This window comes from Pseudorasbora parva, chromosome 3 (genome assembly GCF_024679245.1).
Source record: "Pseudorasbora parva isolate DD20220531a chromosome 3, ASM2467924v1, whole genome shotgun sequence".
In the NCBI taxonomy this organism is placed as follows: domain Eukaryota; kingdom Metazoa; phylum Chordata; class Actinopteri; order Cypriniformes; family Gobionidae; genus Pseudorasbora; species Pseudorasbora parva.
Window position 1 is genome coordinate 3,647,512 of NC_090174.1, and position 19,826 is coordinate 3,667,337.

Consider the following 19,826-nt stretch of genomic DNA (forward strand, 5'->3'; position numbering starts at 1 on the left):
AAGAGCTCATGAACCTTTTAACCCCACCTTTCAATAAATCATTTCACAATCCAATTGAATTCTGCCAAATATGTTCTTTCTTTAAAAACTGCAGATAAACAAATCGATTTTCACCATCCAGAATGAAGAAAAGAAATGACCCTTATTGACTGTTATAATATTTTCATCCGTGGAGAAATGTACAATGAGATTTAATCAGTCCCTCAGCAGTGACTTAAGCTTGAGTATTTTAATCAAGAGGATGGTGGTGAATGATGGCGAAGTTTACGAATAAACGCTTACTGGGGTCTGAAAGGTAACCAGCACAGAATATTGCAAGATTTACTTTAGTGAACACATGTTGCGCTGTTAGCCTGAGTGACCTCACACTGATAAAATGAAGATCGCTTTGATTTCCTCAGACTAGCATGCCTGTGTCATCGTCAGAATAAGCCTATATCATATTAGATGGCCACACTCTGTTCTCCCGTAACTCCTGAGATCACATTTAGCTCTCATGCCTGTAATAAAGTTTTGGTTTATTAATTAGAGGTTAATATTAGTACTCCCCTCAGCGGACCCAGCATGAACAATCGACTCTCAGAAGAGATGCCGACATCACGTAAAGGCCACGGTCTGCCAAGCCAGTCTAATGCATCAGCAATGTGCGCAGTCATTTTGCTGATGTCAGGGAAGCAAATAAGTGAGAAAATAAGAGGAGCTTCTTAGTAGGGCAGCGTTGAAACCCGAAACGAATCGCTCTCGAGGGCCGATTCGTCACAATAAGTGATTTAACCAACTCAGCAGAAAACATAAAACAAAGTGAGAATGGGAATGAGACTCTGAATTTGTATGGCCACCAAAGCTTGTGCAAACGCCAGCTTACTTTTCCACTTCTCCCTGACACCTTGGCTGGTGTGGATTTATAGGACGTTCTCGCAGCACCAGCCAACAAACACAGCATGACCATTAGCATTAGCGCAGGTGTCAATCAGGGCCACCCTGGGCCCGGGGGTAACGGGACGGATTGTGCCCTTGCGCGGCGAGCATAAGGGAACAGGTGCTGAGGAATTCAAATAGCATCGATTGACACAGGCTGCTGAGAGAACAGTTATTGATCTGACCTCAGTCGACCACCCTGGAACATTTCAGCCGCATCGATTTGGCCTCCTCTTCCCCTCACACTCTGTCTCCAGACTCGAATTACCACCCAGGGAAGATCATATCAATTACACAAATCAATCAGAAACGTGTTGTTTCATTTCTCTGCCGAAAACCACCTGACTAGACACAAATGCCCATCTAAACACAACAGGAGTGGCGGGACGCCATTCTGTTTGATCACAGTGAGTTTGTTTCCAACTTTCTAGCATCATCGATCAATCCCCAAATTGCCTCCTCTTAAAGGGATAGTTCACCCAAAAATGAAAATTAGCCCATGATTTACTCACACTCAAGTCATTCTAGGTGTATATGAAATTCTTCTTTCAGACGAATAAAATGTATGGAGTTATGTTAAAAATGCCCTGGCTCTTCCAAGCTTTATAATGGCATATTGATAGGATAGCATCTTGCAGTTGATGGAGATTTGTGGGATGCACTTACAGGGCACGACGCTCCCGTTCCACCACATCCCAAAGATGCTCTATTAGGTTGAGATCTGGTGACTGTGGCGGCCATTTTATACAGTAAACTCATTGTCATATTCAAGAAACCAATTTGAAATTATTCGAACTTTGTGACGGTGCATTATCCTTCTGGAAGTAATAATAATAATGCGTTTGATTTATATAGCACTTTTCAAGGCACTCAAAGCGCTTTACATTGAAGGGGGGAATCTCCTCAACCACCACCAGTGTGCAGCATCCACCTGGATGATGCGACGGCAGCCATATTGCGCCAGAACGCTCACCACACACCAGCTGATTGGTGGAGAGGAGACTGAGTGATTAAGCCAATCAGGAGAGGGGGATGATTAGGAGGCCATGAAGGACAGAGGCCAATAGGCAAATTTGGCCAGGATGCCGGGGTTACACCCCTACTCTTTTTTTCCGAAGGACATCCTGGGATTTTTAACGACCACAGAGAGTCAGGACCTCGGTTTAACGTCTCATCCGAAAGACGGAAAGCCATCAGATGATGGGTACATGGTGGTCATAAAGGGATAGACATGGTCAGAAACAATGCTCAGGTAGGCCGGGGCATTTAAACAACTCCCAATTGGCACTAAGGGGAAAAAAAATCCCCCACACCATTACACCACCACCACAACCCTGCACAGTGGTAACAAGGCATGATGGATCCATATTCTCATTCTGTTTACGCCAAATTCAGACTCTGCCATCTGAATGTCAGAAATCGAGACTCATCAGACCAGGCAAAATTTTTCCAGTCTTCAACTGTCCAATTTTGGTGGGCTTGTACAAATTGTCGCCTCTTTTTCCTATTTGTAGTGGAGATGAGTAGCACCCGGTGGGGTCTTCTGCTGTTGTAGCCCATCCGCCTCAAGGTTGTGTGTGTTGTGGCTTCACAAATGCTTTGCTGCATACCTCGGTTGTAACGAGTGGTTATTTCAGTCAAAGTTGCTCTTCTATCAGCTTGAATCAGTCGGCCCATTCTCCTCTGACCTCGAGCATCAACAAGGCATTTTCGCCCACAGGACTGCTGCATACTGGATGTTTTTCCCTTTTCACACCATTCTTTGTAAACCCTAGAAATGGTTGTGCGTTAAAATCCCAGTAACTGAGCAGATTGTGAAATACTCAGACCAGACCATCTGGCACCAACAACCATGTTACGCTCAAAATTGCTTAAATCACCTTTCTTTCCCATTCTGACATTCAGTTTGGAGTTCAGGAGATTGTCTTGACCAGGACCACACCCCTAAATGCACTGAAGACCTGCCATGTGATTGGTTGATTAGATAATTGCATTAATGAGAAATTGAACAGAATTGTTCTATATATTACATTTTATTATTACATTTTATTCTTTTTTTTCAGTACAGTTTTTCTGTAGACTTTTCCAAAACTCCATACACTACAAGATTTTTGACCTGATTTATAGTCTGGAGGATTCGACACTACATGGCAAAAATCAGAGCCAGTCCACAGATTATGAGCAGTTGGAGTTGACAGATTTCACAGAAAATCATGTGGTGCATATTTCTGGATGAGACTGGAATGTGATCCTCAGTCATTTATTATATGATGACCATTTGTTCTCTGTAACCATTTACAAAGTAGGCATGTGTATGATGCATGCAGTAGTGCTTAAAAATCTGTTCAGATTTGTATAGTTGTGTGGTGTATTCCAGCCTTTCGATGAATTGAGCAAGGATCGAAGATCGAATGTTCCTGCCCGACAGCTGTTCAGCAAAACAGCCTGAAGACCTGCAACACTGCTTGTCAAATCCAGCAGTCACCGCTAAAACACTTCAATACTTCTGACAGGTACATTAATATAAAGTCTTTCTACTAATGTCTGTAACAGGGTCATTGTTGAAATGATAGTGATTACAGATGGCTTTTTAACTTTTATGACTTGGCCTCTGCCTCGTTGCGGTTCAGATGAGTTCAGAGATTACTGTAATCATAGCCTGTTTTACCAATGCCAGGTAATTGGGAAAGCCATGCATGCCTGAGCCTGCGGCTAATGAACAGTAATTGGAGGACTGCGACATTCAATGTAAAGTTACAATCGCTGCATGTGTTCACTGAGCAGAGCCCGAAGTTAATTTTATGTGTGTGTGAGTGTGTGTGTGTGTGTGTGTGTGTGTGTGTGTGTGTGTGTGTGTGTGTGTGTGTGTGTGTGTGTGTGTGTGTGTGTGTGTGTGTGTGTGTGTGTGTGTGTCTGTGTCGTACATTTTGTTCATTTGGTGGAAAAATTATTTTGAAAAATTATTTATAATTTGGAAGCAATGGAAGCAATTCCATTAATCCTAAATGGACTTTTTTCGCATTATAAAGGTAAAAAGACTAAATGTAATAAAGTAAATACTTAAATACATTTACTATACATGTTATGTCACCATTTGACATCCTAAAACTACTGTTTAAAAAATGCACTTTTTTTATGACTATCCAAAGCATGCGATTGGCTGTGGGTTGATAAGCATCTAGTCGTAACATTCTGCATGTGGGGTTAACCCAACAAAAGCAGCGTGGGGTTTCATAATCCATTGCAAAAAGCAATGCTAACCCCACTTCTTAATTACAAGAGTGAAATGATTATTTACCAGGGGCTAAAAGCAGGGTGTAGAATGACAATAATAAGTTTTCTTTTTTCTTTCTTTTTTCCGCTTTGGGTTAAAAAGTAGTTGCGTGAAGAAATGCGCGACCAGCAGTTGTGTACTTTTAGCAAACATCATGACTGCATCCACTCTGCTGACAGAAACGCTTAGACGAGTACGTAAATATGTGCTGCGTGCATTCTCAATAACACAATAAACACACAACAAAAATGACAGCTATGAGAAAAACAGCAGTTAAGTAAGTATCTGATCATAGAGAGGTGGATATATGCACAAGTTTTGCAGTTCAATACACTGGTAAAGTCACATCACGTTTATTGATATATGACTTTATTCAGTAGATAGTCTTTTCCCAAACTCTTTTCCCACAGAGGGTGGATTTTTCCAGCTTTCTGTGTTTTCACTGTTATACGGTAGGGGGCATTATTACATATGTTTTGAAAGAGTACTGAATCTCCTGAACAAAACACAGGAGAAGAGGAAGCAGAAACAAGCAATATCATATGTAATCATATACATATGTAAAATAACGCGATCATCTACATTAAACAGCATTTAAATAAAAAATGTCTAATGTCACTGAATGAAATGTGTGTCCAGGATGAGCTGTAGGAAAGTGAAGCTTTGGGGCATTGATGGATCTACTCCATATGTGTATGATCATCATTCTGAATCCCATCTGGATGGAGTCTTTGACCAAACGTGACTTTCTCAGATTTTTGCTCAAAATGTTGCTTTTTAAATGAACTTTACCCAAATTCAAGTGTTGATAAAAAGGAATGCATGAAGCTAGAATAAAACTATTTTTTGTTTAAAAGCAAAGGTTCAGTTCTTTCCTTTGATATGTTGCATGTTCAGATATTTATACAGCATAATACTTTGGTGTAGAGTTGTCAAATGTACCGACTTTGGGACCAAGTCTGATAGACGGATCCACTGATAGACGCCTGCTTTTTTTGTGAAGCTGCTGACGTTACACGTACACGGCTTGGTGGCACTCAAGCACAAAACGGCCTTGCCGAACACACATTGAGCGCATTTACATGCACGTTTTTAAACCGATTATGCCTATTAAGCTTACAGTGAACATTGTCATGTAAATGCAGTCACCCGTTTTCTTTTATCGGAGTAAGGTCATACACAGCATAAGCAAAAACTGGTCAGGAAAGGAACTTTTTTGCCTCTAACCCTAATTTCACGCTGCCTGTAAATGCATTAATCTGCTTTCTGTCGGCTTAAGTGTGCATAGGTGAGAAAAACGGAAACTTAGAGCAGATTTAAATGCATCCAGACAGAGCAAGCTAGCGTATTGCAATAAATAAGGACATAACAGTATGTCACAAACGCAGACTCTTTTAAGACCCAGAAAATTGTAAAGATGTGTTATCATCATCTCATGCAGCAGAAGTAGAAAAGGGTTCAGACAAAACGCTGCATCTGGAACTGCATGAGGGATAATATGAGCCGTGAATCTCCCGCTGACACGCTTTATTTAACATCACAACTGACGTAACATCCGAGTCAGATACGGACATTATTATTTTTGACGTCACTACAAGAGAATAACCCGATTTATTAATTAAGTCATGTAAATGCGGTTTACTTACGTTTTTAGTTTACTGGTTTGCATGTAAACGGGGAAAACTGTTCCCTTGTTCTTCTGTGTGACGTGCGAGTGTCAGAAGCGTAAAGTGCCTCAGCACCACCTTGTGTACCCGGAGCACCATTTACTGAATTTGCATGTCCACTCGGTGCATCGCCAGCGAAAATCGTTTGGGTGTGAACACTCAAAACGCGCCAAAAAAAACGTCTCGACAAACGCTAGCAATAAGCACGCACGTTAATCGCCACGGTGTGTACAGGCCTTCAGTACCTCTTTCATTTAGAATTACAACGTAATTTCCTATTGTAAAATGGCTCTCCAGTGTGAACTCATGTTCATGTTTTTACTCGTCAAAGGAGGCGGAGCCTCAGAGCCTGTAATACGCACACCTTTTACATCATCGCCACAGACCAATGGTAGTACAGAGGTGTTTACCAGAGCAAACATTTCCAAACTTCGGTTTGGCCTGATTAAGTCTGAAATGGCCTTACGTGTGGTTTGAAAAACCTTATATATAAACACAATTGTTGGGATCACTTTCAAAAAATGTTTTACCAGTTGGTGAATGATTAAAAAATTAATCAAATGTTAAAGAGCACACACATTTAAAAGCTTGAGACAACATAATGTCGGTGTGCGCTTGTAATAAACAGAATGGTATTTTCCGTTAGCATGGACACCATTTGTTCTTGGTGTGAACGGTCCTTTTGAGTGAATGTTTTCACGCCTATTTTCTTATGCATCATTATGACTGCATGTAAAAGAGGCACTGAATGTAATAAATTGCATTTAAGAGGTTAATTCCTCATCCACAATGCCCCCGTCTGACCCCAAAGTCCCGAGCCTAGACATTGATGAACGACACTGATGAATCATCAGGCACAATCCAATATCTGCTGTCACCTCAAACTCTGAGTCACACTCGGGATCAGCGTCCCGGTGCAACATTCCCTGCCAGTAAGCTGAGAAGCTGAAAACACAAACCTTGACTTTGGGAGGGTTCATCCAGTGATGTCTCATAATGCTGCCGGCTGTCATGTTACTCGGCAGAATGACCACATCATTGCTACTGTCCCTGCAGGACAACTCGCACTCCTCTCCTGAGGGACACAGACGGAGGAAATAAGCTCATGGATCTTCTCTACAAACACAATGAAATCTGTTACATGCTGTTGTAGACTTGATAAATATGCATGAAAGGCCCAGTTGGTCTGCTCATGACTGAGGCCATTCGAGACCATGAGACTTCAGTCATGTTAAAGACACTTCCACCGGTTTAAACATGTTGAGGTCTAAACGTCATGTTAAGATAATAACATTTAGTAAACTATTGATTATTTGAGAACCATTAGGTTTTGTTTTGTTACGTTTTTTTTGTTTTTTTTACAGAGTGTCTATTTTTGCCTTGTTCGCTGAGGCTATTTGCGCTAACTCCAGCCACTGGTGTCTAATTGGCCAGGACGAAATTAAGGAAGACGCTGGATTGTCAACAGTAGCAATAGTGTAGAGGTAAGGCGAATGTCAGAAAGTCTGAAAGTCTGAACACAAACCATTACATGTTCGAATCCGTCTTTTGCCAAACTCATCCTACTCCCTTTTACATATCAGATCAGAAAGGCATTCATTTTCAATAAAAATGAAGAAAATGTTTAAAAAGTGGATATAAAGTATCTAATGTGTTTTTAGGGTTATGGGTATGTGTAGGGAGGGCTTTATTGTCCCCTTTAATAATTCTAAGAAATATAATCTTACAAATATAAAATATAATCTTAAATTTACACTATGTTATTAATGCAAACTGGTTAATGTACAACAACACGGGGGTGGAAATATCATCTATTTATAAGTATAAATAGCATCTAACTACTATTTACACTTATTGCAAAAAATGTTTATATATATATATATATATATATATATATATATATATATATATATATATATATATATATATATATATATATATATATATATATATATATATATATATATATAGTGTAAATAGCCACTGCTTTTTTAAAATAATTACATTCATTACAGACAGTCAGATAATTTGTCAATACTCTAGTTATATATAGTTATACTGTAAAGCATGTTTTCAGGATACTTTGATGAATAGAAAGTTCAAAAGAACAGCATTTATTGTGTAACATTATAAAATGTTTTTACTGTCACTTTTGATCAATTTAATGTCTCCTTGCTGATTAAAAGTAATGTCTTTAAAAACACATATTTTTAGAATATAAAATACATTTTATTTATTTATTTATTTATTCTACTTCACAAAAATGATTTTCACATTGATTAAATAATTGAGGGCAGAAAATGTCTCACAAAGTAACTTAATGATATTAACGTCTTTCATATCAGAACAAAGACGATAAGGCATGGAAATAAAATGCGCAGTACCATTATCAATAGATTAGAGAGATGCTACTAAAAACGATAAATAACATTTTTCATGAAAATAAAACTATATAGTATTCCATTCCCAAAAGGATAGTAGTGGTTCTCAACCCAGGATTCTGTTATGATTTTATGAGACATTATAGATTAATATTAAAGGGTTACTTCAGAGATTAGCATATGGCTTTGTATCAGTAGAAACCCTGGAGTATATTCAAATGATTGTGCTTTCCCCCCTCATATCCCCCTGAGACAATAAATTTTTGCATTGTATTTCTGCAAAAATTCCTCCTATGATGCAAATTGACGATATTTGCATCATAGGAGGAATGTTTGGCCAGAGGCTAAAGACTTCAGCCAACAAAGGGAGCCATTTCCGCATGTTTTGAATCCGCGCATGTGGATGGAGATCACACTCAGAGCTCAGCTCAGCTACAGGCATTCATTTAAACGGAGCTATGGTGAGCAATGTAAGTCTTTTAACTTCTCAAATTAATTTCTATGAAAGTTAAGCTTGCAAAGGCATGACCTGAAATGTGCCAGACTGAACTCGCATTGTGAATGTATGCCGCGAGTGGCGATTACCTCAGCTCTCATCACGAGAGCTCATCAGCTCATTTATCTCACTCCTGCAGTCAGTGCTCAGTGCTGTGATACTCGCGCGGCAACTCACTCATTATATTGAACACACACGTTCAGTTTTTAATTGTAGTGTCTTCTCTAACTCAGTCACAGTAATCTAGTAGCGGTGGCTTTGGGAATGGCCTCACAGGGCAGTGAAGCAGTCTGGGAATTGTAGTCTTTCATCCCCATGAGACAAAAATACATTTTCTGTCTTTTCTCAGTCTAGAAGGCACCAAATTCAAAAATAATTTCACATTTCTACTACATTGATGACCCAGTTTAAATACAGATTCATCTTCCCAGCGCTGAAGTACCCCTTTAACATTCTGATGATAGAGTTTCAAAGCGAGGATGAATTTCCTGAATTCTGATGGTGTCAGCAGACGGAACACAACCATAATCTGCTTCATCCATTCCAATCCCAATATAAAAGCGACCCGCACAGCTCTGAAGGAATCAGACTGAGGCAGAGAGAGAGGATGTCTGAGGGAAGAGTTCGCACCTATGCCGTGGCCCTTCTTGCAGCTGATGCGGATGCTGGGGTGCAGGTTCTGAGGTAGAGAGCATTGGCCCTTCAGCTGAGGGCATAACCGGAAGCTTCCGGTCCAGTTCCCGTCCTTTCTGCAGCGGATGATATTGTTGCCAACAACCTGTGGAGATGGAAAAGAAATGACACACATCACTACCAATCTCCAAACCGACATACAGCCAATGGAAACGGCAGATGAAGACACACATAACGTCAAGTATTTATGAAGATCTAAATAAATATGTCTGCACATCTCATTTCCATGCCTTATCATCTTTGTCTTGATATGAAAGACGTTAATATCATTAAGTTACTTTGTGAGACATTTTCTGCCCTCAATTATTTCATCAATGTGAAAATCATTCTTGTAAAGTAGAATAAATAAATAAATAAATAAATAAATAAATAAATAAATAAATAAATAAATAAAATGTATTTTATATTCTAAAAATATGTGTTTTCTATTTTACTAATAGCATCTACAACTATTTCCACTTAATGTAAATATTATCTATCCCTAAGACATTTTTATTTTCACAGTGCAATAAGTAGTTGCACTGTTGAGTAGCATCAAAATAAATAGTAAGCAGATATTATAGTAAACAGACAGTCTATTAATACCCTAATGAGAGTTATCTAATTGTCATATAAGCAGATGGTAAGCCATCGGGAGTGGAACAATTGGATTTGAATATGGATACAGAACCGAAAACAAAAGAAAGTGGAGAATAACGGGTTTCAATAAACCCGTCTCTTGCGTGACACCTTGAACTTTCGAATATTCCGATCGAATGTGAATTCTGACCTGTAAGGTTGCAAGAATAATAATCATACACTGTTTAATAATAGGCCAGAGGAGAACTGGCACCCCGACTGAGTCTGGTTTCTCCCAAGGTTTATTTTTCTCCATCACGCCCTGGTGAACTTTTGGTTCCTTGCCACTGTCGCCTTTGGCTTGGCTTGCTCAGTTGGGGACACTAAAATTATGATCAAAGTTATTCAACTAAGTATTGAAATAAAATAATAACTAAATGAACTGTATCCACTATATCACTGATCTGCCCAAATTGTCACTATATTGTTTCCTCAAGAACGACTGTACAGCCGAATCAAATTTTGTTGCAATAATGTCCTGTTTAACACTGTGACGCTGCTTTGAAACAATCGCCATTGTAAAAGCGCTATATAAATAAAGATAATACATCCAAAATGGTAACACTTTAGTATGGCGAACACATATTCACTATTAACTACGACTTTTGCCTCAATAAACTCCTAATTTACTGCTTATTAATAGTTAGTAAGGTAGTTTTTGTAGCATTTAAGTTTAGGTATTGGGTCGGACTAAGGGATGTAGAATATGATCATGCAGAATAAGGCATTAATATGTGCTTTATAAGTACTAATAAACAGCCAATATCCTAGTAAAATGCATGCTAATTAGCAACTAGTTAATAGTTAATAACTGAACCCTAAAATAAAAGTGTTACCTAAAAAATAAATAATAAGACAGACCTGTTTGCATGGAGGCAGTTGAGTGTGGTTGGCCCCGTCGCATTGGATCCAGCAGGTGCTGTCGAACCTGAAGCCGTCTGTGCATTGGTACATGCCATAGAAGACAGACGGAGGAGGAGGACAAGTCACCGGCTCACATGAGCCCTCCAACCAGCGGCCATCTTCACTGCACTGCCGCTTAAAGGCTCTCCTGCAGAAAAACACACTGTTGTGGTGATAAAGGCATCTCATGATGGATTGAGCGGCTGAGTGCGCTATCCAACCCCTGTGTTGATTTGTGAATAATCACATGCACACCTCTTTGGCTTCTTTGCCACATGGTATCCAGGTTTGCATTTGTATTTGCAGAGGGTTCCCACTTTAAGGCCCGTTTCATTGCAGCGTTTGGTCTGCAGGACGGCGTTGGGCACGGGAGGCGGAGCAGGACAGCGGAGCTCACACAACGCCTCGGGGAACGACCACAGACCGTCCTCCATACAGGTCAGAGTGTTATTAGTGCCTGCAGATGAGCGACACACTCACATGTATAAGACTGTCAAAAAATCTATCAGTTTTCATGAAACAGCACAACTCTTTTCAACACTGAGCGCGTTTACATGCACACCAGTAAGCTGATAACTCACAAATATCAGTTTATTTAATAACCAGTTTTACCCGTGTACATGCAAACCAGTAAACTGACAACATAAGTAAACCATATTTACATGACTTCATTAATAAATCGGGTTATTCTCTTGTAGTGAGGTCAAAAATAATAATGTCCGTATCACTATTAACTAGCATGCATATTACTAGGATGTTGGCTGTTTATTAGCACTTATAAAGCACATATTAATGTATATCATATTCTACATCCCTTAATCTACCCAATACCTAAACTTAAAGGTATACTTCATCGTTTTTTCATATTAAATGTCATTCCCTTAACTAAGACGAGCTGATACATCCCTCTCTCGTCTGAGTGAGTGAGCTCATAATCTCTCTCTCTATATATATTTGTATTTTGGAATTGTTTTCCAGTATAAATATCTAAACATTCTTAAATTAATATAAATTAACTTGAGAACTTTTGAATGTGAATTATATTATTTTAATTACATTCAATTATATATATTTTCAAAGCTTGCACCATGTATACAGTATCTAGTACTGAAAAATAATCCTTTACTGTATAATTTAACAGTACAAATCACAAAGTATTTAGTGACTGTTATGACATGACTTCTTAAAAACTTATGAAACTTTAGATTTCTGACTTTCAGTATCAACTGGTAATAGTTGCTAACCATACTGTGAAGACTTCAAATGAGAGTTATAAAATCAATATCTCCTTTAAATTCTGACTGGATGAGTCACGTACCAGAGCTCTGAGAAATACCTGTGACCGCACATGACTGAATTCCATGTTAATGTGCTGTGGCGCAATTGCAAACAGCTGCAAGTCACAAATTACTTGGCGAAGGAATTGTTTATTCTGATTATTACGATCAGAGCTTTATTCTTGATTTAGTTCCTGTCATTGCAATGAACCATTTATCCTCCTTTATGCTGGGGAGGCTCGTTAGAAGTACATATATCAATGTGCCTATATGGAAATTGAAAATATAGGTAAAACTGAAAATCTCTTCACTGCATCAAAGTTCAGTAACCCTGAGATTTTCCAGCATTTCTCACCCACAAGCTGAGCGGGCTCCTTGCACTGGAACGTGCTCTTCTTGCCGTAGGTGGTGCCTTCTGGGAAATCAAACTGGGCTGGGTGCACGTGGTACTTATCTGGTAGCCCACAGTCAACTGGCTCACACGATACTTGCTTGTTCCATTTCCTATCAGCACAGGTGATGGTCACGGTCGAGTCCGTCTGCAGAGAAAAAACGGCAGATTTTCAACTAGAGTTCAATTCACTGGGCTGATACCGGGGTAGCTAACCCTCTAAAAAATGCTGGGTTAAAAACAACTCAAGTTGGGTTGAAAATGGACAAACCTAGAAATTGGGTTGTTTGAATGGGTCCATTCACTGGGTTCAAACAACCCAATTTATGGGCATGTCCAGTTCTAACCCACCTTGAGTTGTTTTTGACCCAGCATGTTTTAGAGTGCTGCAAAATGACACATTTGTTCTTCTCATGCATGGGTCTAAGATCAGTACTAGTGTGATGAGTGTCATTTCGTTTTGCATTGTGGTGTTTGCTGACAAAACAAACTGTGATACTTCTGATTACAATATGAATGTTTAGACACACTAAAAACCTTGGGTGGTTTATTCTACCCTAAACAATACATTCTGGGTTGAACCTTCTGGGTAATTGTTTCAGTGTTTAGGTCAGTTTTGTGTAACTCAGATCCTAGGTCAGACATAAACAACCCAGTTTTTGGGTAGTTTTTGTGTAACTCAGATCTTGGGTCAGACGTGACAACCCAGTGTTTGGGTAGTTCGTGTGTAACTCATATCCTGGGTCAGACGTAACAACCCAGTATTTGGGTAGTTTTTGTGTAACTCAGATCCTGAGTCAGACGTTACAACCCAGTGTTTGGGAAGTTTTTGTGTTGATCAGATCCTGGGTCAGACGTAACAACCCAGTGTTTGGGTAGTTTTTGTGTTGATCAGATCTTGGGTCAGACGTAACAACCCAGTGTTTGGGTAGTTTTTGTGTTGATCAGATCCTGGGTCAGACGTAACAACCCAGTGTTTGGGAAGTTTTTGTGTTGATCAGATCTTGGGTCAGACGTAACAACCCAGTGTTTGGGTAGTTTTTGTGTAACTCAGATCCTGGATCAGACGTAACAACCCAGTGTTTGGGTAGTTTTTGTGTTGATCAGATCTTGGGTCAGACGTAACAACCCAGTGTTTGGGTAGTTTTTGTGTTGATCAGATCCTGGGTCAGACGTAACAACCCAGTGTTTGGGAAGTTCGTGTGTAACTCAGATCCTGGGTCAGACGTAATAACCCAGTGTTTGGGAAGTTCGTGTGTAACTCAGATCCTGGGTCAGACGTTACAACCCAGTGTTTGGGTAGTTTTTGTATAACTCAGATCCTGGATCAGACGTAACAACCCAGTGTTTGGGAAGTTCGTGTGTAACTCAGATCCTGGGTCAGACGTTACAAACCAGTGTTTGGGAAGTTCGTGTGTAACTCAGATCCTGGGTCAGACGTTACAACCCAGTGTTTGGGTAGTTTTTGTGTAACTCAGATCCTGAGTCAGACGTGACAACCCAGTGTTTGGGTACTTTTTGTGTAACTCAGATCCTGGGTCAGACGTGACAACCCAGTGTTTGGGTAGTTTTTGTGTTACTCAGATCCTGAGTCAGACGTGACAACCTAGTGTTTGGGTAGTTTTTGTGATACCCAGATCCTGAGTCAGACGTGATAACCAATACAATTGTGATTTGACACTCAACAAAAAACACATTTGCAAAAAAAAGAAATGAAAAAAAGAAAGTAATTTTCCCTGACTTAGAGGCTTCGTAGGATTAAGGGATCCTAAGTATGTAACCAAAAGTCATCCTTCTAAAGGCTTGGTCACATTAGTGAATTTTCAGTGACATTTTGACCTTTGGTCCATTGTCAATGTCAATAAAGTTGATGTATAAAGCACCGCTTCATCAGAGGTCACTTCCAAAGCAAACAGCTGCATGTTGGTAAACGCAGTAAATATGCATGTTCAACAAACTTGAATCCAATGTAAAGTCTGCGAGGAGAATTTTTCTTTCAGTCATCTGAGCTCCTGTTTGTTGGTGTGATGAGCTGCTGCCTGCTATGTAGACTCATCCAAATCAGTCACTTATGGGGTCTCATTTCAGTTATGCATGAGAGCAAGACAGCTACAATCCAATGATAATACATATGCATCTTCCTTTAAAGCTCCATGTGACGCAGAGTGTTTTGATAATAAGAAGACAGTGTGTGTAGTTTGGACACTGCTGTGCAAAAATGCTGGCACATACTCTTGATCAAATCTCTGTTGTTCCAAAAATGCCCCCGAAAAGCCTGGCATCTGGTTACAGTGCTTGAAACAGGACTTTGCCGTAACTTCACCATATAATGTGTTTTTGAAATGCCTACAGAGACTATCTTGTGGGATCTGACTTCAATAAAATAACAAGCAGATCATATCTTTCCTGGTAGCTTTTAGTTGCAAACAAATGTTGAGGGGAAAATATGAAAAAAATGTGACAAAAACATACACTGTTTTGATTTAGATGCATCCAAAATGAACAGACATTAGAAAATAGTAGAGGTCGACTGATTGATTTGGTTTTGCAGATTAATCGGCACAGATAACCGATTGATTTAAAAATAGCTACCGATAGTTTTTCTGGGTTTTGTCCATTGCTGAAGCGGCTTAGGAGAGTCCACTTATACAGCACTATAGCGCCCTCTAGAGGTGAAATAAAACGTCATGGAGTTTGTTTTGACATGTGAGACAGAGCGGGACACTTCAAATGCAGATTTAAAACAGAAGAAGAAACAGTATGTCTACAGTATGCTACCGTATATGTCTTCATATCATTATAAAGTAATTCATTTGTTGACTAGATGCTTCATCTAGTCAAGATGGAGAACAGCAGTGTGTTTGCCGTCGATGATACTAACATTAGTACTTCAAGCGGATAAAAATATTTGATCAAAACACACGCACGTCTGACTCAAATGTTCAATGTCATGATTGTTAACATATGTTTGTGAAATATCCAGCTGGTCATTTTTTGTGCATTCGCTCGTAAGCAAAGTTGCATATTTAAAGCTAGTGACATGAGAAAGTTCATGCAGCTGACAGAAACAATATAAACAAATCAGAAAAGCATTTGATTGCATTGATCTTTTTTCTCTCTTTTTGTCACTGTTAGTTATCACTGTTGTCATAAGTTAGTCATCGTGTGCTGTCGAATGTGTTGACAGGTGACAGGAGATTGAGGGAAAGATGGAATGAGTACTTTGAGGAACTGATGAATGAGAAAAATGACAGGGAGAATTAGAGTTGTAGAGGCAAATATTGTTGACCAGGAAGTAGAAAGTATTAGCAATGGAGAAGGTAGGAGAGCTTTGAAGAGGATGAAGAGAGGAAAGGCAGTTGGTCCAGATGACATACCAGTGGAGGTATGGAAGTGTCTAGGAGAAATGGCAGTAGAGTTTTTAACTAGGTTGTTCAACGAGGTCTTAGAGAGTGAGAGGATGCCTGAGGAATGGAGGAGAAGTGTTTTGGTGCCACTTATTAAGAACAAGGGAGATGTGCAGAGTTGTGGAAACTACAGAGGTGTTAAGCTGATGAGCCATACAATGAAGTTGTGGGAAGAGTAGTGGAAGCAAGGCTAAGGGGAGAAGTGGACATTTGTGAGCAGCAGTTTCATGCCAAGAAAGAGCACTACAGATGCAATATTTGCTTTGAGAATGCTAAGGGAGAACTACAGAGAGGGTCAGAAAGAGCTGCATTGTGTCTTTGTAGATTTAGAGAAAGCATATGACAGGGTGCCAAGAGAGGAGCTGTGGTATTGTATGAGGAGGTCTGGAGTGGCAGAGAAGTATGTTAGAGTGGTCCAGTATATGTATGAGAGCAGTAGGACAAGGGTAAGGTGTGCCGTAGGTGAGACAGAGGACTTCACGGTGAAGGTGGGATGCATCAAGGATCGGCTCTGAGCCCCTTCTTGTTTGCGGTGGTGATGGACAGGCTGACAGATGAGGTCAGACAGGAATCTCCATGGACTATGATGTTTACAGATGACATTGTGATCTGTAGTGAGAGCAGGGAGCAGGTAGAGGAAAGTCGGAAAGTCGAAGAGGAATGAAGTTTAGCCACAGCAAGACAGAATACATGTGTGTGAATGAGAGAGAACCAAGTGGAACAGCGAGGTTACAGGGAGAAGAGGTAAAGAAGGTGCAGGATTTTAAGAACTTAGGGTCAACAGTCCAGAGCAATGGGGAGTGTGGAAAAGAGGTGAAGAAGCAGGCAGGTTGGAATGGGTGGAGAAAAGTGTCAGGTCTGTTGTGTGATAAAAGAGTACCAGCAAGAATGAAAGGGACAAAGAGTAAAAGACAGGAGGAAGAGCTAGAGGTAGCAGAGCTGAAGATGTTGAGGTTCTCTTTGGGCGTGACGAGGACGGATAGGATCAGGAATGAGTACATCAGAGGAACAGCACATGTGAGATGTTTTGGAGACAAAGTTAAAGAGGCGAGGTTGAGATGGTTTGGACATGTTCAGAGGAGGGAGAGTGAATATATCGGTAAAAGGATGCTGAGGTTAGAGCTGCCAGGCAGGAGGTCAAGAGGAAGACCAGAGAGGAGGTTTATGGATGTAGTGAAGGAGGACATGAAGGTAGTCGGTCTGAGAGAAGAGGATACAGAGGATAGGAATAGATGGAGGCAGATGATTCGCTGTGGCGACCCCTGAAGGGAAAAGCCGAAAGAAGAAGAAGAAGTCATTGTGTGTTTATAAAAGGAAATGACGTGAGAGTATAAATACAAATTGTTATTGAAATTAGACACATATGTATATTGGATGATCAATAGTTTTCAATTCTATGGCCTCTGTGCAGATATATTAATATGACCATCTGTAAGCATCCCTGTTTGGATTTATGAGAGTGCCTGAACTGAGAGCGAGTGCTGAATTACAGTAAATTATTAGATCGGACAAGGTCATTTATAATCAATAAGAGTGCATTACTAAGAACATTAACTACAGTTAATAAATGCTGTAGAAGTATTGTTCATTATTAGATCATTAATTTCAACATTCACTAATACATTTTTACATTTTAAAGTTGTATCTGCTCTAATTAATGCACTACGAACTAACATGAATAATGTATAATATATTTAATATAAATACACACATGCATGTATATATTTAAGAAAAATGTGTTGTATCTATACACCGATCAGGCATAGCAGGTGAAGTGAATAACACTGATGATCTCTTCATCACGGCACCTGTTAGTGGGATATATTAGGCAGCAAATTAACATTTTGTCCTTGCAGTTGATGTGTTAGAAACTGGAAAAATGGGCAAGTGTAAGGATTTGAGTGAGTTTGACAAGGGCCAAATTGTGATGGCTAGACGACTGGGACAGAGCATCTCCAAAACTGCAGCTCTTGTGGGCTGTTCCCGGTCTGCAGTGGTCAGTATCTATCAAAAGTGCTCCAAGGAAGGAACAGTGGAGAACCGGCCACAGGGTCATGGGCGGCCAAGGCTCATTGATGCACGTGGGGAGCGAAGGCTGGCCCGTGTGGTCCGATCAAACAGACGAGATACTGGAGCTCAAACTGCTCCAGAAGTTAATGCTGGTTCTGATAGAAAGGTGTCAGAATACACAGATCATCTCAGTTTGTTGCATATGTGGCAGAATTGCTGTTGACCAGTCAGGGTGCACATGCTGACCCCTGACCCCGCTGAAAGCACCAACAGTGGCATGTGAGCATCAGAACTGGACCACGGAACAATGGAATAAGGTGGCCTGGTCTGAGGGATCACATTTTCTTTTACATCCTGTGGATGGCGTGTGTGCGTGGCTTACCTGGGGAACACATGGCACCAGGATGCACTATGAGCCAGCAGAGGCAGTGTGATGCTTTGGGCAATGTTCTGCTGGGAAACCTTGGGTCCTCCATCCATGTGGATGTTACTTTGACACGTACCTCCTACCTAAGCATTACTGAGACCATGTTCAGCCTTTCATGAAAACGGTATTCCCTGGTGGCTGTGGCTCTTCCAGCAGGATAATGCTCCTGACACAAAGCACAAATGCTTCAGGAATAGTTTTTGGAGCACAACAACCATTTTGAGGTGTTGACTTGGCCTCCAAATCCCCCAGATCTCAATCTAATCGATCATCTGTGGGATGTGCTGAACAAACAAAGTCTGATCCATGGAGGCCCCATCTCGCAACTTACAGGACTTAAATGATATGCTGCTAACATCTTGGTGCCAGATACCACAGCACACATTCATGGGTCTAGTGGTGTCCATGCCTGGACTGGTCAGGGCTGTTTTGGCAGCAAATGTTGGACCGACACAATATTAGGAAGGTGGTCATAATGTTATGCATGATTGTGGTATAAATATATACAGCATATGTTTAAATATAGACATATATGTATGTGTATTTAAATATACATAATAATTATACACAGTACATATAGTACAGTATATATATATATTATGTAAACATTTTTTTTTTTGGGGGGGGGGGGGGGGGGTTCGATTAATTGTTTGACAGCCCTAATGTCAGCTTTCTTCTCCTCAATAAAACGCCCAATTTAAGGTTCACACTGGTGCAGACAGGGTTATACGTTAGTTCTTAAGCATAAGAGTGTGTTTGACTTTGCAAACCCACTCATGACCCTTGACCCTTGACCTGTGCACTTCAAACAGCCCTGCAAACATCGGCATGTCATCCGGTACTGTGTTGTCTGAAGTTCTCAAGTTCTTGTAAATCTTTGGATGGGGATCTCTAACTTTTAATTACAAAAACTGTCAAATAACTGCAATTTAATAATTAGTCATTTCATGCAAAAGTTGTTTTGTCCCATAACAGAGCTAAAAACTTCCATCATAAAGTAAAGATAACATAGCATTAGATAATATACCACTAGACACAGACGTTATTGATAGGCTTGGGCAGATATTCTTTCTCATTCATTTCAGCCTTTTCTTTGATTATTTGATACACCATAACAATATCTTCTTACCCAGCCATTAATCACTTTCATGTTTCTCCATATAAAACATATGCTTTCCACATGATAAACTCAATCAATATGTTTAGAATATCTGCACAGAATTCCCGAAAGTGCCTGAACTGAGAGCTAGGGCTGAATTCGAATAAATTAGCACATCGGACAAGGTCATTTATACCGCTGTGAAGGACAGGCGGGTGTGTGCAGGTAACGGCTGACCTTTAGGCATGAGTGAATCAGAGCGCAG

At 40.1% G+C, this 19,826-nt stretch overlaps 1 protein-coding gene across 1 annotated transcript in view; it reads right to left on the reverse strand.

Moving 5' to 3' along the window:
• Positions 1-19,826, reverse strand: part of pappaa (pregnancy-associated plasma protein A, pappalysin 1a) — a 134,091-nt gene that overhangs the window by 24,215 nt on the left and 90,050 nt on the right. The window contains exons 16-20 of the mRNA XM_067439882.1: positions 12,583-12,766; positions 11,206-11,407; positions 10,909-11,098; positions 9,367-9,514; positions 6,819-6,934 (exon numbers count right to left, since the gene is read on the reverse strand). Of these exons, the coding sequence (XP_067295983.1) occupies positions 6,819-6,934; positions 9,367-9,514; positions 10,909-11,098; positions 11,206-11,407; positions 12,583-12,766 (840 nt within the window). The remainder of the gene's footprint in view (positions 1-6,818; positions 6,935-9,366; positions 9,515-10,908; positions 11,099-11,205; positions 11,408-12,582; positions 12,767-19,826) is intronic.